This window comes from Calonectris borealis, chromosome 1, assembly GCF_964195595.1.
Source record: "Calonectris borealis chromosome 1, bCalBor7.hap1.2, whole genome shotgun sequence".
In the NCBI taxonomy this organism is placed as follows: domain Eukaryota; kingdom Metazoa; phylum Chordata; class Aves; order Procellariiformes; family Procellariidae; genus Calonectris; species Calonectris borealis.
In genome coordinates, this window is record NC_134312.1 from 148,160,379 (window position 1) to 148,186,391 (window position 26,013).

The 26,013-nt window shown below is 44.7% G+C and overlaps 1 protein-coding gene across 1 annotated transcript in view; it reads right to left on the minus strand.

Annotated features, from left to right (window-relative positions):
* The window catches only part of AFF3 (ALF transcription elongation factor 3), a 328,116-nt gene extending 302,970 nt beyond the window's left edge, over positions 1–25,146 (minus strand). Inside the window, exon 1 of the mRNA XM_075135785.1 lies at positions 24,765–25,146. Coding sequence (XP_074991886.1) covers positions 24,765–24,817 — 53 coding nt within the window. The 5' untranslated portion in view covers positions 24,818–25,146. The remainder of the gene's footprint in view (positions 1–24,764) is intronic.
* Positions 25,147–26,013: the final 867 nt, after the last annotated feature.

Below are 26,013 nucleotides of genomic sequence, written 5' to 3' on the forward strand. Positions count from 1 at the left end.
TAGCAAAAGACGACATATTTCTGCATGTTCCCTGGCCTTTAAAAAATGACAGATCAATTTTGTTTTAAAAACTACCTTATTGTTCAAACACCTGAAGAAAAAACAGTGCATTACCTTCAATCATATTTTCAAGTTCTAAGGTGATTTTATTAACTCCTTTTTATTGCCCAGTTTAAATATTCTAATTGGCACACAGCACACTTGCAGTCACTAGATATCCATTAGACTTTAATGGGCTTGAAATGGTCTACGGTATTATGGGGCTGGCAGACCTACCGCGGTCCCATTTACAATGACGGAAGGTAAGTGGGGCATAAAACCACAATGGTTAATGCCACTGCAAGACTTAAAAAAAAAGCTCCCTCCAGTTCCTCCAGCGTGTATCCTTACGGATGGTTTTGCACAGGCAAGGGCCAGTCTCCACAAGCGCAGATGACCGAAATGAGGTCTACAAGAGTGCGTAGGTAGCAGGACAAGGAGAGGAGCAAGTCTGTAGGGCAACAGAGCTGCTGCCCAGCGTGCGTGCTGGGGCTTGCTTCCACTCCACGAGCTGTATGCCCACCATGACTGCTTCCTATATGGAGCACTTACTCAACACATACTGTAACTGTCTTTGTGCACACCCACCGCTGAGGTAACCTGCTTTCCCTGTGCTCTGAGTCACGGCATGCCGTGCAGGAAAAAAAGGGAAAGCGATGTGCTCTCCACAAGAAGGGTTTGTCTCCTCCTTCCGCATCCCCCCAAAATCAGAGATATAGAGCATTTACGTGCCTGATACAAGAAACAATTATGTATTTGTGCCCAATATGTTGCAAAGCTTGTTCAGGAAGGTGGTTCTTTTCCATAAAAACTGTCCCTGCGATGCCACCAAGGCCATTTGGATCCTATTTGGGGATCCAAATTCTGGCCATTTCAGGAGAACAAGAACTTCATGACTGGGAGAAGCGTGAAAGGAAGACTGAGATAGTCTGATCTGGCTATTCAAGGAAAAAGTGAGGGCCGGGCAGCCGTGTTTCTGTGAATGAGAAAGCCCTTCCCATTGACGCATTGTAGCTGTGTAAATGCCAGCCTGAAAAGAAAAAAACAAAACAAAACAAACATCCGAGTTCCACATGATAGTTTTTAATTTAATTCATTTCCATGTGAGAGGTTTAAAACATCCCATGTTTTATGATACTTAGGAAATATTAATAAAAGCCTACAGAAATCTAGCGATCTTTCTGCTACTACATAAATAATTCCCCTGCTCCACTCCCGGAGAAGTGCAAAGGCCACGTGAAGATTCATCCCCTTCTTCCCTCTCCCCCTCCCCAGCTTCTCAGGGCACTTCAATGTGCAGGAATAATCATGTTCTTCAGCAGAATCCTTTATTGAGTCAAAATAACTGATTCCACACATTTAATCGCAGAATCCTCCTTTTATCCCCTAATTACAAAGCGGTGCCTATCGAAATTAAAACGGCGTGCTTGTAAATATTTTCAGGCACAAAGGACAAAGCAAAGCCAGCTAAGCAATTCGGTAAGAAGGGAGGGAAAAATATCTTGGACCTTCTGTATTCTTTAGTTACAAGTGAGGAGACCGTTTTTATTTGGGTGGTTTTACACAATAAATTTAAAAGAGTAGTTACTTAAGTACATCTAAAGGTTAAACCTTCAAGCAGCTAATCTGTATGTAAGAACAAGTAACTGTCAAATACTTAACCTTTTACAGATTAAAACTGTCTGCCTAACAGATGTGAAATCATCATTGTTGTAATTGTTATAAGTAGATATCTGAGCATTTTCTGGAGATAGATAATTTTTTTTTTTAGCAGTAATTTTATGCCCCAGGTCACTTGCGTGTTCATGGCTGTGATAAAACCACTGCTTTCCATGAGAAGTTATATGCCAGGGCTTTATAACTGCTGTACTGGTTTCCAGCACCAAAGTTATTGGTTGTAACGGGCAGTTTTAAATTATTATAAAATGAACTTGTAGGGTGACTGGAAATGTTTTATTGTTCCGTTGCTGTAAGTGGTTGTATAAGTGAATTTTCACAATAGCATGGCCAGGGCATAGGAGGAGAAAACGCTTCAATTTCTGATAAGCTGTAAATGTTACTATAAAATATTGCTCTTTGACAACGTTTGATAGAAATACACTCAGTTATTAGAATATGTCTAAAATGCCATTACATTTATCAGTTATAAGTATTAGGGATATAAGAGAAAAATGTTTCTACTACAGTAAGTGAGCATGGAAACGGTATTTTTTCCCATATGCTACTTATATATAGCAGGGCAAACTAGCTTGGAACCCTTCAGATACCACTAAGCAGATACATGTTCCTACATTGGTCTATGTTTAGGCCAGCATCCTGCAACTAGACCAGGCACTTTCCTCTTCAATCACAGCGAAACGTAATCATTAGACTATCCAGCAGCCAAGTCAGCTTATAAATCCAGTATGTTACATTCAGTCATGCGGGGTTTGCGGGTATAGATTTTCGCTCAGCCCTCGTCATGCTGCTGAATATGCGCTGGGAGAGTGGACCTGTCTCGGACTGAGTCCAGGCTTCACCCTCCTTTCCCCTTCAACTTTTTGTAGTTTTCTATCATTTTAGCTGTAAATATCGGAGGTCAGGATTCTTCTGGTGCGAGATGCTGCACCGGGTCCAGCGCAGGCACAGCGACTGCCCTTCACAGACTGCAGCTACCTCCCCCACCGCCTTTCCTGAAAGACCTCATTTACTCCAGCAGGAAATTTCCTGCAAGTATGTGTTTTGGGCTCCGCGCCAGATACTCAACCTGCACTTTTTTTCCATCTACCAAGTAAATAGGGTTTTGAAACAAGAAAGATTTTTTTTTTTTTAATTTCTTTTTAACCCAGGTCTGTTGCACAGATTGATAAGTATCGCATGAGCAGCAGGGCTTCCTAGGGAAGCAAAGCGTCAGACCGTGGTGTCTCCCCATCATCTACTCCCTCTTCCCCGGCTGCTACTTTGAACCTACTAATCAATTTCAACCAAATCTGACAGAGGTTTCAAAAAAGTCCTACTGAAAACCAGCAGCTGTTTACGCAATGCTCATAACTCGGTCCTTTATCCACGCCAGCTGATGGCAGCCAGCCGTCTATCAGCACGCGAGCACCGTTCAGTTCAGGCACAGCTCTGAAACCGCCCCAGCCGCTGGTGTTTTCTCTCCAAGTCAACGAAGAGGAGCGCCAGGGAGATGCAATCACTGGCAAAGAGCAATCCCAGTGGGGTCACAAGACACAAAACTATGGTCTAGTTTTGGTAATTCCACTGCTCAGGGAAGCTTTTTTCCCCTACCTAGATGACTGGGCCTAGATGGGCCCCTCACTACAAGAAGGACATTGAGGTGCTGGAGCGTGTCCAGAGAAGGGCAACGAAGCTGGTGAAGGGCCTGGAGCATAAGCCTTATGAGGAGCGGCTGAGGGAACTGGGGTTGTTTAGTCTGGAGAAGAGGAGGCTGAGGGGAGACCTCATCGCGCTCTACAACTACCTGAAAGGAGGTTGTAGCAAGGTGGGGGTTGGTCTCTTCTCCCAAGTAACAAGCGATAGGACGAGAGGAAATGGCCTCAAGTTGCGCCACGGAAGGTTTAGACTGGACATTAGGAGAAATTTCTTTACTGAAAGAGTGGTCAGGCCTTGGAACAGGCTGCCCAGGGAAGTGGTTGAGTCACCATCCCTGGAGGTATTTAAAAGACGTGTAGATGAGGTGCTTAGGGACATGGTGTAGTGGGCATGGTGGTGTTGGGTTGACGGTTGGACTCGATGATCTTAGAGGTCTTTTCCAACCTTAATGATTCTATGATTCTATGATTTTATGACTGATATTTAAAAAAAAAAAAAAAGGCAATAGTAGTAATAAAACTGAGTTGTAACAATTGTCAGTTAGACCCTATAAGTATTCAAAGCCCAATCACTAAAGACGGAAAATGAGGTTTTGAAGAGCAACAAAAATGCCAGTAACAAGCGCACACTCTCTTGCAAAGTACTCTGCAAATGACCCCTCACACCTCGACTCGTCTGAAAGGGAGATGCAAAAGTTAGTGCATCACCACCACCCGTACGAGAGGTCATTTCCAGGACACAATGAAGCAATATGCACTGACCTGCACTCTGCATCGATGCAGTTTCCGTACAAGTTTATTTGTGAGCTGAACTTGAGCAGAGAATGCCAGCTGTGCCATATTGTAAAGTGGATTTGTCATGTGGATTTATCCATACTTTGTCCATTAAGTCACCCTCGGGAACGAGCACTAGTTAGAACTCTCTGATAGATGTGAAGGGTTTTTATACAGATGGGGAAAAAAAAAAGGAATGCAGTGATTCCAAGAGACTGGAGGAAAAAAAGAGAGGTATTATTAGCACATCAAAAGGCATCTGAAATATAAATTATTTGAAAGCACATCACTTTATATATCCTGTTAATTACATGGTTAATATTATGGAATCTGACAACTCCCCATAGACACCAGGACTATTGATGAGTTCCATTTTATGTTAGAAATTTCTCTCTTCTTGTGCAGAATTACCTCTTTAACCTCTTTCAGTCCAATAAATTCACATTAAAATGTGACCAGGAGTGACAACCTTGGGAGAGGACTAACCTCTCCTTCTATCATGTCATTTTAGCCTCAGTCTCAAATTGGTACAGCACTCCCATAGCTATTAGCTCAGCTCTTCTCCTGCCTCCTGAGTAGATGAAGCAGTATGTCTAATTAATTTACAATCCTTAAGTACAAAGGTAGCTATCAGCAAAAGTACATTAAAATCAACCTACCAATAAGGTAATTGTAAAATCATAATTTTCTGGGATGTTTTCACTAAATACGATCTTAGCTTTGTAGCTGAATGTTTTCCAAAGTCTAGCCTTACAGCTACGTGAAAGTCAAATATTTCATACATTACAGTATATTTCGCTCCACAGAAAAAAAATATGACAGATACTCTTTAATACAATGAAATGCAATTTAAAGCCAAGTCAATAAGATACTAACCTCTTATCCTCAAATGAGGGCTACGTTATACATCATGGGTTAGAAGTTAAAAATGAAGAGAATGGTTCTTGCCACTCATAATTCAAAGACTGCTGTCAAAAGCTTTCTGTTCATAGAAATGCTATTGGTTTTATTCAGCTGGCAAAAACTGTGCAGTATTCTAAGTAGCTCAGACAGATAGCTTTTTTAGCTATACGGTTCAGAGCCAAATTTTCCTGAACAGCATAAGGACTTGATTTTGCTAATGTATACATGTTGCACTGCACCCGGTTCCAGAAATAACCGGCGTCCGTGAATGCAGGCTGGGGTCTAGGGAGGATACATGCTAACAGCCAGATTCCCTATTTTGCTTTGTACTCAGAGAGACCAGACACAACCAGCAAAAAAAGACTGCTGCACTAAGCAGCCCTCTGACAGCACAAAGCTCTAGGAGGAAGCTCTGCTGCTGCCCAGCTCCCTACCTGCTTCTCACTGCTGCGAAAATACTGAATATTGGGGGCGGGAGGCGAGGGGCATGCTGCAGCACCGCAGCAGCGGGCGAGATTCTCCATTGAGCTCCAGCCGCCCTCATGAAACTCTCATTTTTGCTGGGGCCAAATAGCTGAGGGACATGAGGCACGACTAACCTTCTGCAGGCAGCCATCCTCTCCTCCCCCTCTTGAGCCTGAGGAGAATAGAGACGAGGTGTAACATCTGAAGCCCCCTTCACTCCCCCATTTTCTCTGGTTGTCAGACGAGTGATGCTTGCCAGCATCCTGAAGGGCGTGGGGAGCCTTTTTTCTCTCTCCTTCCCCCTCTTTCTCCTTTCTGTAATCATGCCATTCCTGCGTGGTCAGGGGCAGCAGGAGAGGAGCTGAGATCATTTTTCTGTGAGGAGCTGTCAGCATCTCCCTTGAGGAGGGCAGGTTGCCAGCCTCTCTCAGGCAGTTATGTGGTGGCCTGGCCTTAAGCAACCCTCATTTCCCAGTATCACATTTCCACTCTCTGTCACACACAGGGAATCCTGCACACCGCATCCTCCTCTTCCCCTACGGCCACGCCTGATCGGCACAACCTAGTCCTAAACTTGGTCCTAGCCCTTCATGGTCGATGGAGCTTCTGTAAAAGACTGATAGCGGGAGCAGAAAGCTGGACCAGCCAGAGACTTCGCTGCGACACCCCAGAGGTGGTTGCAGAGGAACAGATGAAGCCTTAGGTGTGAAATCTCATACTGTCTGCTCAGTGTTGTTTGGTGTGAGTGGCCCTGAGGAACGAGCGACTGCAGCAGGAACAGATAGAGATGTTCTTGCCGACAGGAACAGAACAGGATGCTTATTTGTCCCTATCTTCTTTCTGGAAGGAAATCATCTGCTACTGCTAACGCTGAAGTCTGTGCACCATGCTCATGTCTGCACCAGGTTGAGGAGTATGACAGAAGTTGCCAATTACAGATAAAGGCTATCTTCAAAATTTGGATAGAAGCCGCTAATTTTGACTGCTCTACCATGCAGTGGTACTTCTCATTCTTACAAGAAATGCCTAGAATTTGGTACGGGCATTACATTAGCTATATTTTTAATCTACGTAAGCAAATTTAGTTGAATAACTGCACATATGTGTGTAATTTTCCACATACCAATGCCAGCACCCTGCAGACTGTACAGCAGGCTACTCGGTTTACATCCTCATGTATTTTGCTTGCTCACATATAGGCAAGCCCATAGTTACTGATATTCTTTTAGAAATCTGACCTGCTGTCTACTGGGAATTATTATATGTCTCACCAGAAAACACTGAATAGAGGATAGTTCCTGCATGAGAGCATGAGGACACGCATGCCTTTACCCTTATGCGCTGCACATGCCTTCTCCCCAGGCACATACCTGGCAGGTGCAATCCAGACCTTCATTTGTCACTCAGACACCAGTAATGGGCTCTCCAGAAATACTCTAAATAGATTAGATTAGATGAGAATTATCTTCTGTCTTTTTAGACCACCTTGGCATTAACAACAAAACTGGGTATATTTTTCACGCAAACATGCTTTCTCTGAAAAACTAAAAGATAGGACAAATGTTCCTGTCTCCTCTGAAATAACGTTTACCAGTCCTTGCTAGCGAGAAGCAGCTGGCTTCAGTTAATCTGATGGGATAACATTAAACTTAATAAATGTAATGACATTAAGATCTAAATCTTCTTCTAAAAGACTTGGGTACAGGGATGAGCTGCACAGCTGGGTGCAGAGTTAGGCACCTAGCTCCCGAAACGGATCTCACAGTGCTGCGTTGGGTGCTAAAGCTCCCTGTTCTGAGGATGGGGAGAAGCCGGCACCCAACAACCAGCTTCTCAATACCCAGAGGTTACACTGGGAGCCAAACCCTATGCCTGCCAAAGGAAAATGTCAAAGAGAGAACTTATGGGTTTTGCTGTGATTAGACTCCACCATGAAAGCAGGACTCACAGCCTGAGTCATAGAACCCCGTGTGTCCTCTTGGGCATTTAGGTCAGACAACAGGGGAACACCTTTGAAAAGAAAACCAAAGGACACATCTAAGCATACTGTTTTGGTAACATCCTAGTGGTTAATACACCTGCATAAGAAAATGGGAAGCCCAGGTCCAAGTATATCCCCAGCATGGGGTTCACATCCGTAGATTCAGTCTCAAGGAACATGCACTACTTATTAGGTCAAAGGCTTTTCTGGGTGACAAGCCCTTCGCCAGTCTTCCTGGAGCTTGACCCCAGTATGGAACTGGGAATGGAGGGATCATGGGACCAGGAGGAAAGTGGCTGAAACATTCAGCTGGAAAAGCGGTAGTCCTGAGTTTCACCTCCCTGGGTGCCGTCATCCCAAAGCTGTGACATGCAAGGAGTACAGACAGTGTGTGACCACAGCAGATCTTGGACTTCTCCAGGCCCTTATGTACTGGGCTAACGAGTCTGCTAATCTCCAGATTGCCTCTAGGCATGCGCACTAGCAAAGCTGGAGATAATGTCTAAGCGTGTTTCTGCCAGAAAACAAGGCCATCTTGGGTGCCTAGTTGGGTTTCTGGATTGTGGGTTTTGCTATGTTAATTCTGCCTAAACTGTGCACATAAACCACTATGTTGCACCTTGCTTAAGAGCTGTAAAGACTGAAGTAAGTATCTGTTTTGGTGGCACACAACCTGCTGAATTAATCTCCTGGCATAAACTTGCACTGCTTGGTTCAAAGAACAAAATCAAAATCCAAATAACTCAGAGGAATTTCTGGCTGATGTGGCAATCATTAGGCATATTAAATGACAGATATAATGAAAGTGATTTTTAGTGGTTCAGCTAGATAGGCAACTAGTACGTTAGTACCGCATTCAGCTTCCACCCTAGGTATGCCTCCAGCCTGCTAACAAGCATCCTTTGTGGATTACTTGCTGTACTTTGACCTTCCAGGGCTGCTTGCTTTTTCGTTATGCTGGAGACCTAAGATTCTTCTGTGCTCCCTTAATCTGTACTCCCCATAAGCAATAAAACTATGTCTCTTGCCTTAACTGACTGACTTTCTCAGTAATCACACACCTTAGATTACAGACTTCAGGTTTAGATGAATCGCTGTGTGAAGTACTGTACAATGAGCAATCTACTGACTTTCTGTCATGCTTAGAAAATACAGTCTCACAGGTAAGTCTGGTTCCACCTCTCTCCTTTTAAGCCTATCAGGTCCCCGTACCCACAAAAAAAGGTGCATCTGGCCCAAATCGTCCAGGAAACTTTGGGCAAGTGTACACAGCACAGCTGGGCAGAGACCCCCTAGCTAAGAAAGACCGAAGCGGGGCTTCACGTATAGCATCACGCAGCCCTATAGGCTTTGGTCGAGGAGAAGCATAGCTGTAGTCAGATGATGCTGAGCCCAAAGTAGTTAGTCTTGCTTCCTGAAAAAAACATGGGACAAAGCTAATGAACACAGATGTTGTTCCCTATGAACACAGCTGAGCTGCTTACAGACCTACTGATGAGACGTTCAGCGCAACTGGTGCCAAATATCACAGAGCGTCACTTGAGGTAAATACAACTCCAGTGTTAATAATAATAATAATAATATTTGTTTTTATCGTCACTCAGTGTATTTTTGTAATGTCTTTCAATGCATCTGGCCCATATCAACTGTATGGTAATTGAGTGCTGTCAGTAAAATCATGTAAAGTTAATTTTGACACCCTTTCTCTGAAGTGTCTGTTCTGTTCTGTGTCCTTGGAATGAAATGTTTTGATATCAGCGATTTTCTTCAGAGAAAATAGCTCCCCAAGCTCCTGTTGCTACCCCTCTAACTGCAATACTGCCGAATGTGTTATATCCAGGCTCTAACTCATCCTCTGATTTCTGCTTAACAAGTCCACAGTTATTTTCAAAGATCCTTTTCTATGTCTTGCCATTATTAAGGGAAGGTCAGTTTCTGTTCACCTGAGGAAAAATATGACTGATCCTAATTTTCTGGTGTTAAAACCATGTATCACACACTAAGAAAAGCATCAGGTGTACTCCTTACCTATCAGGAAAAGACTGATATCACATGTACTAAAGACTTGACCCGAACACGTCCCATATTTGGTTGCATTACTTTTGCTTGATTGCCGAGAGCTGAATCTTTGCAAGTAGATCATATTCATGAATGTGTCACGCCTCACTATGTCATTGTGCCAGAGGCTCATTAAAGATCTACTCAAAGCTTCCTTCCTAATTTATATTTCTTCTATGAGCTGCTTTGATTTGAGAAATCTCTTTTGCAAAAGGAAAGCTGTCCATTGTTTGGACTCTAAAAGGAAATGTAGGTGTTTAATTGGTGGATGTGGTTTTCATTATACTTTCCATCTCCACCACAAACCCTCTTCATAAATTGTGACAAGTCTGTTGGCAGCCTGCTGTATCAGACTGGAGGTAGCTGACTTGATAAGCATGTCGCCCAGCCGAAGAAAAACATGAATTCCCTCCAACTTTGCTCAGAATTGCTAATTAGCGTAAAGGCAGTGTCCTGAATTGGCACAGAAAACCACTGTGAGAAAGTCCTAGGGAGATGCGTAACTATAACTCGATAAGGTCTAGTAATATCTCAAACACTTTCTGGTTTATTGAAATCATGCTGGCATCTTTGCTCTGAATATACTCCTTATTTAAACACAAGTGCAGTGATTTACAATCCATTAAAGTCCCCAGCTTCATTCCTATGCAGCCCATATCATGATGGTAAAGAAGGCTCATTTGCCAGAGAAAGTAAAGAGAGAAATGGTTACATTTTTATAAAATCAGTCACCCAGTCTTACAGGGCTGAGATCCTTTCTCTCAAATGAACGCAGAGGCGGGGGTAAAGGAAGAACTGCTCTGGTCAGTGTTGCGATTCTCTGCTGCTGTTTCTCAATGGGGCTTGTTCCTGCTCCCACTCAGACCCAAAAAAACCCAAACCCTTGTGCCTACACTTAGCGTTTCCAATAGCCAAGTGGCAAGGAAGCATTTTCAATAGGCAATTTGCATGTGGCCACCCTGTTTTCCACTACATGGAGATACTTCGTGCCAAGCCAGTTGGCCTACAGGGCAGAGAGCAACCCTTGCCCCATTTTAGTATCTCCACTGTGGCCTGAAGTTCACCACTTTTGAACATTCTCAGACGTGGGAGGAGAATACGCAATCACAGCGTGGGACTATCAGGCTCTGATCTTTCCCCAGTGGAGACACCCTGACCTCCATCACCCTCAGGAAGGTCCTCACGCATTCACAGCTCTTAAACTAAAGCTCTCCTACAAAAGTAAACATTTTGGTGCAAACTGAGAGGGTACTCAGGATGCTGATGCCCTGAAGTGATAAGAGCATTCACCTGACACACACAAAACCTTCATGCAAAGAAATTGAGAATAGATTTAAACTTGTAAGGATTTGAGGTATAATTTGCAAAAAATGCCTAAGTTGACAGAAAGAGCATCTTTATGGGTGCAGTGTTGTTTATATTTTCAGGCTTGAACGAGTATGGGCACACTGAAAAATAACGTTCAAGCTTTAGTCTCCGGTACATCCCACTCCCCCTGGACACGCTCTGGAAATGCTGACATGCAAAGAGGAAGTCAGCAGTTTTGCCAGGACTCCCAGGCAAGCCAGTCACAGTGGAAGCCTGACATCCAGAAGACCTGGAAAACGGCCAGTTTGTGCACAGCATGTCCATCCTGTATGCCTGCATTCAGGTGCATCAGATTTATTATGCATGCGCAGATCACCTGATTTATTGCCATGGTTTATTACCAGGTGCAGCAAGGCCAGCAGCATGTTCAGAACATGTTGGATTTACTGCACGTACATGGGACATCTGCGAGCGCACACAATCACTTTATCTCCTGAGACTTCCTAGGAGGAAATATGGGAACCATACTCAAACTTCTGGATTCACTTTGGTTCTGTGCTTGTCTGCAGGCAGAGACAGACTTCTGGGATAAAGTAAACGCAGCTACTTCAGCATATTCTTAGAGTGTATTGTGAGAAAACTTGTTTGTACTTTTCAATCCTCGAGAGGGAACTGTGAGCGGATAAGGGCGAACTAGAAGCATTTCAATAGAGCTAGCCTGTTTCTCTACCACACAGCAGATACATTAGCACCTAATGAGTTATGATGATTTCAGCTTTAACAGATGACTTTTCTTCCGCCAACCAAATTACAGTATAAGCACCACTGAAATTTATTAGCTGGTTTTGCATGTGAATATGAGTTGAGGAAAGGAAAACACTTGAGTTACGTATTTGTTCAAAAAATCAGATTCCATTTTCTTTAAGGCTTTCAATGAGAGGTATGTTTCCGAGTCATTTCTGAAAGTGGGAATTAGGGTATATTTGACTGGCATCCCGGTGTGGGCTCCAAGACTCGCTCTGATCTGAAGCAGCAGTACTGGAGTAGTACTCCATAGTAGTACTGTAATAGGTACATTTAATTAGTTCCCATTGGTGCTACACATATTCTGATGAGGTGGAGTGCCTTGAAGAATACCCAATAGTTATCAGCGTTTCACTATGCTGAGCCCTGAGGATTCTCTCTCCTCGTTCGTTGAGGAAGGGCTCCCAGGCAAAGGAGAGGTTACCTGCATCTCCAGGTACGGTCCCAGGGAGCGCTCCCACACCCCCGAGACACTTCTTCAGGTACCGTCCCTCCTGATCCTACCCAGAGCAGGGGGCTTGCTTCATTCACCCAGCCTGTGGCTTTCTGCCCCCAGAACGATGTCTTGTGCCTCCACCGCACAAGCGCCTGGCTTCCCCACCGTTCCTGCAGCTGAACCTGTTACCTTCAACCTGACTCTGCAGCAGCTGTTCTAGGTAATTCTGCAGGTTCCAGTAAGGTGTGCGTGGAGGCGGCATTTTTTTGTGTCAGGTCGTGGAGATTGCTCAAGTACACTCACTGCCTTTGATTTCGTATGACAGGCTCCAGCCCTGCCATGAAATAACTCCCTGGCACTGAGATACACCGTCCTACACCAGGGGACCTGCAGAACTTTAACATGTGGGATTATGGTAGCTCTAAACTACAGTGCGTTACTGACTGAGACTTAGCTTACCCATCTACTGAGATTTTTGGGCAAGGGCATTTTTCTGCTGCTGCACATACCTCAGTTTGCACAATTGGACTTCATAGATGAGAGCCAGCTCCAGCTGAGATGCCACAGCAAAGAGCGTTTCCCAGGCAGGATGCTTTGACTATGAGCCCCTTTTCTTTACAGCTCTTCACTGGTTCCCACTTTCCTCACCATGAAGGCCCTTTGTGGCCTATCCCCATCATTATGAAAAGTCACTACCAAAAGTTATTACAAAAAGGCTGACTCTAGTCTTCTCTTGACCCATTAGGGCAATTCACTCTCTGAGTTTCCAACTAACACCTTCAGGGTATCCCTGTGCTGTCACTCACGCTTGGGAGGAGTCCTCATAAACATGCACAAAATCGCTTCATTGTTCTTTTTGAGGTTCTTGAAAAGAAAGTTCTGGGTTTTCCCATCATCCTCACATTCATCCATTTGGCAGCACTGTCAGGCTGGCGGTTTGCTGCAACCACTGTTTATTTGGATGATTAAAACACTCTGTCTTTTCTTTCTGACCATATTTGCCTATATCCATAATTTTCTTTTGTCTTTCACTTTGTCTGCAAAGTTTTTGGTCCTACAACTGGCTCTTTGTCCCATGTCTGAACAGCACCTAGTGCAGCAAATCTGAGTCCCTACCGACTGATGCCAAGTCCAATGGTAATGCACCTGAATAACAACAGCAACAGGCAGAAGGGTAAAATAACATACCTGCCACCCTCTCCTGGAGTCAGTGCAGAGCACTAAGCCGTTCCAGTCCATCAATGAAATACAGTTATGATGGGAACATGAGCGAGTTTCACTATTGTTTCTATTGGGGTAAAGAGTTAGGACATTTCCTCTTCTGGGAAACCTTCACTGTAGTTTAATTTCAAACCATCCATGCTCCAGAATTAACTGCAACTTTCATTATTTGATTTTCTTTCCTCTTTTTAACCCATATGATAATTTAGTCCCTTTTTTTTTTAGGTATAGGTTACTTTTCTGTGTGCGAGCGTGTCACAGAACTCATTTTTCTAGTTACTTTGACAAACCTGACATCTTGCAGCTGTTACACATCTTGTTTCAATTACATCTCTAGATAAAAAGAATTCTTAAAGCCTGAAGGCTGCAGATGGCTTCCTGGTGAGGGGTTAACTCCAGCTTCGTATTAAAGCCTTTTGGGGGTCCCTCTTCTTGGGCTGTTCTCTTCAGTCTCCTTCTCTTATGCCCTTCTAATTTTGCTATCTATCTCACTTACTACAACCCCCATTCCTCTCTGGTCACAGGAAAGGAACGGGAGCACCAGCGTCCATCCTTGCCTCCTTCCCACCCAGAGGTGCCTGGGGGGAAGCGAAGTATCTGTCGCTTGAACCTTACCTCCACATATCATGCAGGCTGCTTACAGCAGGGCACAGCTGAACGAGCACAAATCAGTGGAGTGACAACTCGGACCACCACTAATCCCTAATAAATTCTGGACTGTCCCACAGACTTGGGAAGCTCTTGACAACTGGTGATGCTCTCAGCATCTGGCAAACCACTTGTGTCTAATTGGGTACCCTGAGATATTTACATTGTGCTTAATGGTTACAGAAGAGATTGATCACCCCATTCTTGGTATCTATCCAAAAAGGGTATATAAAATCCTTTGATCTTGCTAAGGCAGCAAAACATGTCTAACCATCAGTTATGTAAAGGTGCTTGTTATTAATTTGAATACTGCACAGAGAGGAAAGAACAGAAGTACCATATAATGAGATATATTAAGACTACAAAAGAATTAAGTGAAGCCGTTATGTTATGAATCATGATTTTATTGTTTAGCAGTCAGCTCTTGATGTAATTCAGATAATAATGAATGGGCTAATTCCTTCCACCTTTATTCAGGCAAAACTTCCACTGACTTCAAAGAGAAAGTTGTCCAAGTCAGGACTAGAGACTGCTGCATCTATCCCATTATTTGCAAATGCTTTTCTGAATATAAAGTGTTCCTTTATAATGGGCTATCGCCAATAACTGTAACATTTACATAATATAAACCTCTTACATAAGTGTCTTTTGTGTTCAAAAAAGACTTTTTATTCTTATTGCAAACTGCCACGTTAAAAGTTCTTTTGCAAAGCCTGATATTTATTAAAGTATAGGAACATACAGAATCTCTCAGTGTACCATTTTGATCATCTTTCCTTCTGCTCAATATTTTTCATTTCATTTTACCATATTTTTTTTCTCAGGAGATTGCGTTATTTATTGATTATTAGCAAAGAGATGATTTATCATTGCAAATATTTCTCTTTATCGTAGAAAACAGAGTGCCAAAAATGGGAAAATGTGCTAAGCCCTGTTACATTTTAACAGATGCCAGGAGTATTTGAGGAAACAAATGAATAAATAGTCTTGCATCACCGTTTCTCTTACTCTATAGTTCTATTTATAAGTTAATGCCCTATATAACATTTCAAATTGGTATTTTTAAGTAGTTCTTAAAGTAATTGCTCAAAACTTGAAAAACGTGCTTGAGCGTAATACTTTCTGTTTTGATCAAGGCAGGACCCTTCAGGTTTTTGACAAAACCAGAATTTTTTCCCTGATTATAAAGTATGCACTTCCATCTGGAACTTATTTTGATATTGTGAATCTTAATGCCTCAGGAAAGCACACAGAACAATGGATGGGCACTACTTGATTGTTTTAAATTGAAATTAATTAATTATGAAACAGCTGCAATAGTCTAAATTACTTATTTCCCCTTTCGGTGAGAATGAATTTACAGGCATTTGCAAAGCATACAAAAATAAAGAGAGAGACAAGAAAGTCTGCAAGAAGAGAAGTCACGTAGAATTGTCTATGATCTGTATTTCAAGAAAGTAAATAATTAATAGCTCCAAGGAAGCGTATTAGAGATTGCTCTTTCTATTATACAGTCACATTGAGCAGTAAAATAATGCTTTACATCTCGAAAACAAATACAGTCGAGAACTCAGTAGAGTTTACCTTTCCAGATAATCATTTTTTCAGCTGAAAACAGCGATTTTTTCACATTACAACCAGACTGTGACTTGAAAGAAGCTTCTCAGTCATTTAGTCAAGACAGATGAGCAATGAGTGTTAGAAAAGCTACCAAGGCATCAAAAGATCTACAGTCAAGGCCATTAAAGAATAGCTAATCTGCTCTAGTTCTAATTCTCCGCTAATGGGTTTCCTTAAATGTGCTTTACATCAGCTGTAATTAGTTCAAGATATTGCTACTTATATACTTCTAAGAACAACAACAAAAAAAGTTGCATTTCTACCACATCGTATGCAATCATGTTCGCGCAGGCATACACCCAAGCAAGTAAGTTCTTGTGCAATGCAAAGCCTTGAAGAGCGTCGTAAAGAGATACTTGGCTTGGATCTACAAAAGCCAGTGCAGGTCCCGAAGCAACAGCATTTATTTATGTTTTGCTTTATTGGGGTTATCTCAACGCCATTTTACCTCAGATGTTGCAGAATCGACTGTACTAAATGGCCAGGGATACGTTAAGCCACATACATTGGAAATATGTAGAAAAATTTTTCTACCAATGCCATGGTTTTGGAGCAGGTTTTCATCATCAGTGGCAGTGACAAAAAACTCAAACCCAAAACCCTTGCCACATTTATGATAGAGCATGACTGGCTTTTGAAGGTATTCACTCCTCCTCAGAAAAGGGTTCATTTATCTGAGAGAGCAGCAGTCTGACTCAATGACCGAGGAGAAATGTACGGTCCTGTTGCCCTTTTGGACCCATCTACACAGTGAAAGGGGCAGAGATCCACAAGCTAGCTGCAGGCACGCTGGTATACCCAAGCACGCAAGGCAACGTGGTGATACTAATTCAGATCGGTTGGGATCACGGTGGATTTCTTGCAGGGAGCCTGAGTAAATGGACCAGTACACAATCACCTTTTGTACTAAGAAATTCCTGACAGTCTTCAGGCCTAACCACAAACAAAGCACATTGTAACATTAATTTACTCTTTAAACTGGTGACATTTAGTTAACTCAAGGTCATCATCCTGCAGAAAATGTTACACTCTCCTTGCCAAACACAAATGAAGAAATACACACTTAGCTTTTATTGTTACTTTGTCCTTTAAAAACTGTTGATAACATGACAGTTCCCTCCCTGACTACTTCAGAAACAAAAAATGTAAAGAAGTGTCTTCTATTGGATGCATATCAATATAATTATCTTCTCCAAAGTATCTCTGTCAACAAACTCCCTTCATTTTTTCTGGACTGAGGTTCAACCATCTACTGCACTTGCTGTTCTAAGACAAAGGAGCACAAAAACATTAAAATTACGTCATTCCCTCCTAAAATCGACAAGAGCTGAGAGATGAACCCTCCTGGTCAACCAGACGCGGTCAATGACAGAAAGAATCAACTTTCTCTTGGTGCATCGCTAGGAGGTAGACACCACTTAGCAACATCAGAACAAAAGCTAAACCCCCACAGAGGAGGTTTAAGATATCTGCCAACACCCGCACATCAGAACAGGCTCCCCAAAACCTTCACAGTGACCAAAGCAAAGAAGGCAAGGATAGAAACAGGGAGATGGATGGTAGGAGACAGCACTGCTGGGATGGCTTCTGAATATGAACCCTGCAAATGCATACTCTACCAATGCTTTTTCCTCCTGACCCATCTGTCTGTCGTGTTTGCATTTTTCATACCACCATAGGTCATCATAATACCGTGGCACCTAGACTGCACCATCATGGCACTGCATGGACTAGGAAGGCCACCAGTTTCTTCTTAACAGATTTCAAAAGTGATACATGGAATAAGAAGTGATCACAGCTCAAAGCAATCAAAACATACTCTGTGTAAGAAGATACCACCTTCATCCTCTATTTGTCCACTCCTGTCATTCAGTCAAACCAGGCTGAGCCACAAAGGACTCTTTCTTTGGTCTGAAACATGTGAAAACAACCACACGGAAAGACTGGGTTACATTAAGATGTTGTGCGGCTTTGTCAGATACAACCCTCTTGTTTTTAGTTTTAAGTACTTACAGTTGTGGATCATCTTTATTGAGAAACAAAACATAGCAACAAAAAGCTTCTTAGCAAAGATTTCTGGTCCCTTCTGCATAATTTTAAGTGTTTCCTGACTGCTGAGACCACCACTGCTGCATTGGAACTAATTTATTTTTTAAAAAATACATAAAGGATCTCTGAGGATAAATTTAAATTGCATTCCTACGGTCATATTTCCCAAGATACACCCGTATCCAGGTCCTTGGTACATGCATGCAGGTTAAAATCTTCCTAAGAGAGTAAAACACAGTCAACTTAAGTTACTAACAAGTACTTTTTGTTTGCTTAGGGTATTGGGAAAGCTGAGATACCAAGCTGTAAGAGAGGAACACGAGTAGCTATACTATGCATTTTTACCTTTGAAAAGACATACAACACGCTTAGCACAGAATATTAATAATTGCCATCATGTTCATTTAACTGTTGCTACAGTTCATCCACTCTTTCTCCTAAATATAACTTCATAGTTACCCACAAATTATTCAGAAATTATATAGATTATTACCTGGGTATTAAACTACAAGTGTGTGGTTTTGCTCTCCTGGGGCCTTAGGCAGCAGCAGCAAGCATCATCGGTGTCTTAACATTGACTTTAAGAGACAGAAGACCAGCGAGTAGCGATGGTAACGATGCAAACACGGTGGGTTCGGCCAGAGCGGGGACCGGCGGGCTCCCCAGGAGCGGCCAGCCAGCGAACCCAGCCCCCAGCAGCGGCACTGAAATGGTAATTCCTCAGCAGGGCAGGATTTACGGAGAGATAGTTTTGGTTACAGCTCTCCCTCTCCCTACTTTCAGTTGTTCACAAAGAACTTGTGGTTTTCCACTGGAATTAGCCTTACAGCTAACCAGCCCGTACACAAAGAAATTTTACCTGGGTTTCCTAGAAAATACTGGTTTTTTGAAATCTCATTTTGTGAGGATGTCACTTCAAAGTTAAAACTTGATTCAGTCTGTCAGACGAGACACCATCTTACACAGAATTTAACCTACCTGTTTTCTAGCTGTACGTAATATCAGTTTTTCTTCATTTCTATTGATTTTACTTTATTACTCCTATTGTTAATAAAGTTATAATCAGTGTTTAAGGTATCTCTGAACATACGCTGCAAATAATTGCTGGAACTCTTTTTATCCATGCTTTGTTGTTTCCTAGTCATAAATATGACACAAATGGATTAATTTGTTATATGAGGTTAAAAACCTTGCAATTAAACAGTTGCTTTCTCTAATGAGAGTATTGTGGAGTTGAGTGTGACGTTATTCCTAATATATGGATGACACGATATTCCCACAGCCAGTATTTCTTCTGTGGTTTTTTTTTTTTGCTTTATGGCCCACATTTCTCTTCCACTAATTTTAAGAAACCTGGTATTTTCCTTGAAATATTCACATAGAATTGGAAATGCACCATGTACCTCATGCCCTCTTCCGAATCCTTCTCCAATAACCTAGCAAAGTCTCTGCCTCGACTTCTGATGGAAAACATACCCAGAGGAACACAAATCTACAAGCCTGAGTATTAGGAGGAAAGCCCAAAGGGCTGTTCTCCTCCTGCGTCACACAACTGGGCGCGGGTGCCCAAACAGTCCTCGGGGGAGGGGAGAGATGAAAGCACACTCTCTGTCCTACTGATGTATCAAAATTTCATTTATCAGACAAAAAAAAAGCAGAAGGTTAAAAAAATAATTATTCTTTAGAAAAGTGACCGAGTCCTGCAAATCAGAGATGATGGGCCAGGTCTTCATCTGCTATAAACTGGCAAAGCCTCTGGACTCGGTGGAGATTTAAAACAAATGAGGAGGATGTGATACATTACATCCAGCAAATGAGCACTCACATGGCACGACAGACGTATTTTTGAAATATTATTATTTAGCTGATGTTTATAAAGTATTATGACCACGAAAAGCTTGCTCTCCTTATTATTTATAATGTTTAGCACATACAATTTGTTCAGTGCTGTAAGAAAAAACCCTCAAACAATAAAAGTAATTCCTGACCCAAAGGGCTTCCAGCCTAAAAACCAGCCATCAGGAAGAGACAACATGCTGTGAAAGCGGGAGAAGGGAACAGTCTATAGTTATTACTCGTGTTATTGTTTGCTCACAACTTATAATCATCACAGAAAGAGCAAATTTTTAGATGGGATCTCAGGGAGGGGAAGGTGGTAACATGAGTTGACACCGCGTGGAAGGCAGAGTGGGAGACACCACAAAGATAGAAATAAGGAGGAGACAAATAGGGTATCAAGCATTACTGGTAGAAAGAGGCCAAGAGCTGAAAGGAAAGAAATAAGGGACAAAGTCCAAGACACAGGTTGGAGTAGAGCTGTAAAGGAGACGGGAGATAAAAGAAGACACTAACTTAATTTTTTTGTGAGAGGGAGGTATTATTGCTGTGTATTGGCTGTAGAAAGGGTCAGCTGGTCCAACTTCTAATCCTGCTGATAGAATGGTTGGAGTGAACCCTCTCCCCCCAACGTAGCTGCTGTTATCTGAAAATAAATATCTTGATATTCTACTTTAACTGAAGAAGCATTTGTAGATTTAGCTTTCTAAAATTGTCTCCAGTGAACACTGCGCAACATGAGAAAAAAAATCTTGACTCACACAAATATAAAATGTAGCGACTACAAGCTAGACAACCTGGGATCAAGAAGTTACAAAAGGTTCATTTATAAGCCTTCTGGATGTCTGGCCACTTTTTGTTAATAGCAACTTCCAAACAAAACTCTCATTGACTTCAAATGGAGCAGGAACAGACCCAAAGATAGCAAATGAACTAGTAATTCAATATGTGGTCTGTAAAACACACTGGGCCACCTTACACTGTGGCATTTGATATTGATCTCAGCTTGGAAGCTATACAGCTATACATTTTTTACACGACTATCCAACTCCTACAAAAGTGATGCTAACTCAAAACATCCAGAAGTATCAGATAAGGACCAAATAAACCAATTACATACTTGCCTTCTTTTACCTAAACAAATGCTGGTTTGTTTGTGGCTAACAAACATGTTACACTCAAAATTATTTTCTTGATTGGTACAACACACTAAGTGCTTTAATAAATCTGCTAATTGTTTTTAATGAACGGAAAAAAACCTCAGCCTATGCATCTACCTTACATAAGCATGTGAGGAGAGCCTTTACTGAGTGCTCTTCACCAGGGCTATCGCTGTGCCTAAACCTAAGCACAGAGCTAAGAACCTGGCTGAATTTTGATCTAGATTTGTTTAAATAAGGCAAATAACAACACGAATGCCTGTAATGCAGAACTAGTCCTGGCACTCCAATGACGTCCTTCGGTCTGCTCATTTGCCGCTTTCCTTCACGTGTAGTACGTTTTCTGCTGTACAAGAGGCATATAAACCACCTCTAACGGAGATTTTCCATCTCTTTTTGTCTGGTGTAAACAAATACAAAGCTATAAGGCACTGGAGAATCCACATCCTTGAGTCTGGACAAGTAAAACTACACATATAGCATACAAATAAATGCACGGAGAAAGAAAAACAGGCGAGGGGGCTGTGGTTCAAAGTCATTAGTGGAGTGTGTTTGGGATAATGGTGTTAGTCAGCGGTAACGACACCCTGAGTTAAGTTGGGCTGATCATCCCAAAATGTTCCGGAAAAAGCTTACCAAATGGGCGCGAGTTTTGTTTATGCCACAGATTGGTATGTTTTCTTAAAATTTCTATTTGAGTTTGCACTCAGCTTTCACTATTTGAATTATAGTTGTTTTCTGGGAAGCAGAAGTGTTACTGGCACCAATACAGCCTGGAAAAACTATTGTTTAGTAGAAAACAGCTTACAATATTCTCCCATTGCAGTTTACTAGTTAAATACTGTCTTATAGCCATGACATGATATATTATTACATTTTCTATGCTACAGCAAAGTAAAAGACATAGCACGTATTAATTGGAGAGCAAATTCATTAATAGTATAAAAGTAACAATCAATGAGAATTGATTAGCATGCTGCTGTTCATCTGGAAACTCCTTTTGATTTTCCAACAACATACCAAATTAAAAAAAAGGACTTTATAACAGCACGTTAATATTTAATTACTGCACTTTTAAGCAAAACGTTCACCAAATACTGCAAAAAGTGGATTTTCAGTCATAAATTAAGTGCGCAAATTGCCATTATGACTACATTCAAAAGAATAAAGGACAACATTCATTCTCGCTGCAGAGAAAATTAAGTCTCTTAAGTGTTGCTCTTTGCCATGAAGTACTTCCTATCTATGTGGTATATTTTATTTCCCTTTTTGGCAACAACTGCACTCCTTTGAAGGCATCCTGACAAGCCTTCAGAGCTTAAAATTAACATACCAGCTTCGTTTTGGTCCGTTTAGTACGGTATCCAAACCAGGTTTCTGGAGAATGTCCTCAACCTGTCCACCGGCGAGCGGGCAGGATGGCGGGAGGGCAGCGTGACGCACGCAACCTGCCTGTGATGGGAGACTGACCCAGGGCCCTTGGCCACAGCCGCGGCAGCACCGCGGCACCGCTGGCTTTCACGATGGATTTCGGAAGCTTTCACTAAGTGAAAGTAAGATTTAATACTGCTCGGATGCCTTTTCAAAATGACTATTCCAAACCATTTGCCAAAACAGCTGCTTCATGAGAAACTTCCAGCCCGTGATCTCAGATACTCCAAGCCAAAGCCGGCCAGCGAAAGCTAGTGCCCCAAAAGGACGCAAACACGCAACAGCAAACACCTGCAAACCCCCTGCCCCCCCCATGAGCTCTGCTGAAAGTAGGTGTGATCCCCTTGCTAGGCACTGCTCTGGACATTTGTGGGTTCAATCCCTACACAGGAGTGAGAGTTTAGCAACAAATGCAGGCCTGCCACCATGCAATTTTAATTGCTTTTAATGTGTTATTTGAAGCCTTTCTATTGAACCTATCTTCTAAACTGCAACAACTATAGAGGAAAACAAACAACAAGATCTATGAAACCACAAGATCTCTTGTAACGCAAATACAGACATTTTTAAGCAGGTAATTTAGCTGGAAAATGGTTGATGTCTTTTTGAACCCGTACAGGAGCTTTATGGCGACCACGGTCATTTGAAAGTGGCTCCACAATAGTCAAAAGGCATGCTAAAAAGGTTATGAAAAGGAGCAATTGCCAGACACAGCCTAAAGCCCTAGCTTTCCAGAGTTACATCGTTAGCTTTTCAAATTCAATATTAACTCCAATAGCCAGCTTGCAGAACAGGCTAATGAACAGCACGCTTTCGCTGGAAAAAGAAAATTCCCCCAAAGTTTGTCTTCATTCAAGGAGAAAGGGAAAAGCATTCAAATGTGTGAAAGTAGTATTTCTCCCGTTCTTGTTTAATAGAAAAAACATATAATTTGATTGTAAAACCGTGCGAATGGACTGAAAACTTAAAATCAGGCCAGAGATAAATGTTATGGTTTGCATATAAACTGAATATTGGTATTTATAATTGAAACGAGGACATAACCTTAATTTGTGTCACAGGCAGAAACACTGTAATTAAAAACTTTTATGGGGTAGTAACTAATTTTGTATTATACGTGCTCTTTAAAGTTCCCATAGCAATATAAAAGTTTTATTAGGCTGGATGTTATCAACGTATGCATTTATAAGCACTCGCATTATGCCGTGCAAGCTGTTCTCATCATCCTGAGGTCTTTTGTAAGAAGCGGCTCAACTAATGGGACTCGGTGGTCCGGCTTATTTTGTTACACCTGCCACCGAAGAGATAAGCCGGCGCTGTCGAACGCTGACAGAAGATACAGATCACCTAACATGTTAAAAAAAATGCACACCGTTAACTGATTTCAGGCAAAAGTAACCGCAGCTCCCCAAACTACCGACCTAGCCGGCCGGACTCAAGCTGCCACCGCTGCCCCGGCCGATCGCAGCACCGCACCGCGGCTCAGCGTACCCAGCCCGACGGGGAGCGCACCCCGCTGGGGAAGGCAGACACCGCCTGCCCACGGGTGGCAGCGGCGGGGCGCCGCGGCATCCCACCCGCGGCCCACCGGGGGGGCTCCGCCGGGATCGCGTCCCACCGCGGGCTCCCACCGCGTCCCAGCGGGTCCCACCGCGACGTCGCCCCGGGGGTCCCGGCGCTGCCCGGGGCGCCTCCCCGCACACCGGGTGGCTCCGGCGGTGACCGCCACGGAGCACGCCCCCCCCCCCGCGGACCTCAGCCGGCCCCGACGGGGGCCCGCCGCCCCGGGGCCGAACCGGGCCGGGCAGTGCCGGGCCGGCAGCGGGGAGCGGCGGCCGCCCGGGGGCGGCGTGCCTCCCGCAGCAAACTCCGGGACTTGGCAGAGGCAGCGGTTTGGGGAGGGTGGTGCGGGGGGGGGAGGGCAGCGCTTCCCACCTCCAGCCGCTAATGACATTTCTAGAAATTGTTTCCCCTCCTCCCTGGCAGCTCCGCACCCGCCGCCGGGGCGGGCAGGCACGGGGGTGTGCGCAGGGGGAGGTCAAGGGCATGCAATGGGGGGTGGGGGAGCGGGAAGGGGCAGGAGAGAGCAGCGGAGAGGGGCGTCGGGGGGGGGGGGGACAATAAAGGCGGCCGGGGGGGAGTTGCGGGGCGAGGTAGGGGTGTGTGAAAGGGGCGTGCAGGACGGATGGGGGATGAGCTCCGGGAGTGCGGCCCGGGGTGCCAGTGGCGGGTGAGCACAGGGGATTATTGGGGGGGTTGGGGGGTGCAAGAAACCCCGCAGCCAAACACTACATTCACCTCCCGGACCCAGCCTGGCAGCCAGGGGAAGGGGGCACCCTTCCCTCTGCCCCTCCCGGGCCAGCAATGCTGGGAGAGCAAGTGGCAGGAGAGACACCTTCCGGGGTACTGCACCCTCTCTTGCTAATGCACCCGCCGTCCCAGTTATTGCACCCCCGAGCCACTGCACCCCCCTTATGGCACACCCACTATTGCTGCACCCCCAATTTATTGCACCCCTACAGGTAAGCGCACACCCACCCCAAATTATTGCACACATCCCCTCCCCAATTATTGCACATCCCCCAGTTATTGCACCCCCTTCAGTTCTTGCACACCCCCCGTTATACCACTCTCCCGTTATAGCACCCCCCGCAGATCCCTGCCCCCCTACCGGCTGCTGCCCCCCGCGCCCGGGGGGAGGCAGAGGCACCACTCACCACAGAGAGTCCAGGTCCCACTCCTGAAGGAGAGCTAAGTCGAAGCTGTCCATGGTGAGCGATGTCAGCGCCGCCGCGCTGCAACCACACGGCGTCCGGGGCGCATCTTAACTGCACCGCGGGCAGGGCGAGGGCGCGGAGCACCCCCGGCGCCGCCGCCGGCCCCTCTCCGCACACGCGCGGGCGAGGACGGACCCCCCGCCACCCCCTAAAAAAAGCAAACCCCCTAAAAAAAAAAACCGTGCCACCGCTCGTGTGCGAGCGGCGCGGCGCGGCGCGGCTCGGCGCGGCTCGGCTGGGCTCGACTCGGCCGCCGCCGCCGCCGCGCTCCGCTCCCGCCCCGCTCCCCCGCGCCTCCTCCCTCCCCCCTGCGCGCCGTGAGCGCGGCCGAGGCGGCGCCCGCCCCGCGCACGCTGCGCCCGCGCCCGCGCAGCGCCCGCCCGGCGCGGGGGGGCGGGCCCGGCCCGCCGCACGGGGGGAGTTGGTGGGAACTTGCACCCTGAGAGGTTTGCCCGGCCGAAGTTGGGTTTGGGGTTGTTGTTTTCCCCCCTCTTCCTCCTCCTCCTCCTCCTCCTCCACCCGTGCTCCCTGCCCCTCGGCCCCGTGGGGTGCGGGCCGGCCGGGTGCCCTCGGGTGGGCCTCGGCACACCAGCTGGCCAGCAACTCACCCGTGGTGACCACCAGGATGGTGACAACACTGGGGAGAAATTGGGGCAGGTTTATTGTGGGACAGGCTGTGGCCCCAGTCCCACGGCACTGGAAGCCGGCAGCCCGGGGTGCCAGCGTGGGCCCTCTCTGCCCGCGGGTCTGGCAGCCTTTCGGCAGTTCAGGCGCGGGGTCTGGGTTAATGCGGTTTTGCACCGATTCTTCCTTAGATGTGTAATAAACTGCACCTGTGCAAATCACAGCTCCTACAGGCTCCGTCTAGATACAGGTCTACCTCGATCTGCACAGCAGATGAAAGGTCCCTGGATTGCGTGAAGCCTTTAAAAATGAGTGATCTCTGGTTAAAAATAAAAGTACCAATCGTCAGAGCTTGCCACCCAAAGAGAGTAAGATGCCTCGCACTGTCCAGCCTGCATGAAGCACTGGCTGTGATATCTGGCTGGCCAGGGGAGGCAGGCTCTCCTGATTTGTAGTTGCTGAATCACATTAAGAGAGGTTAACACACATTAAATACTTTCCAGAATATTGGGCTTTTCAGCTAAGCAGTGAATAGCTGCCAGAGAAGTGCCATGTCATCGCAGAC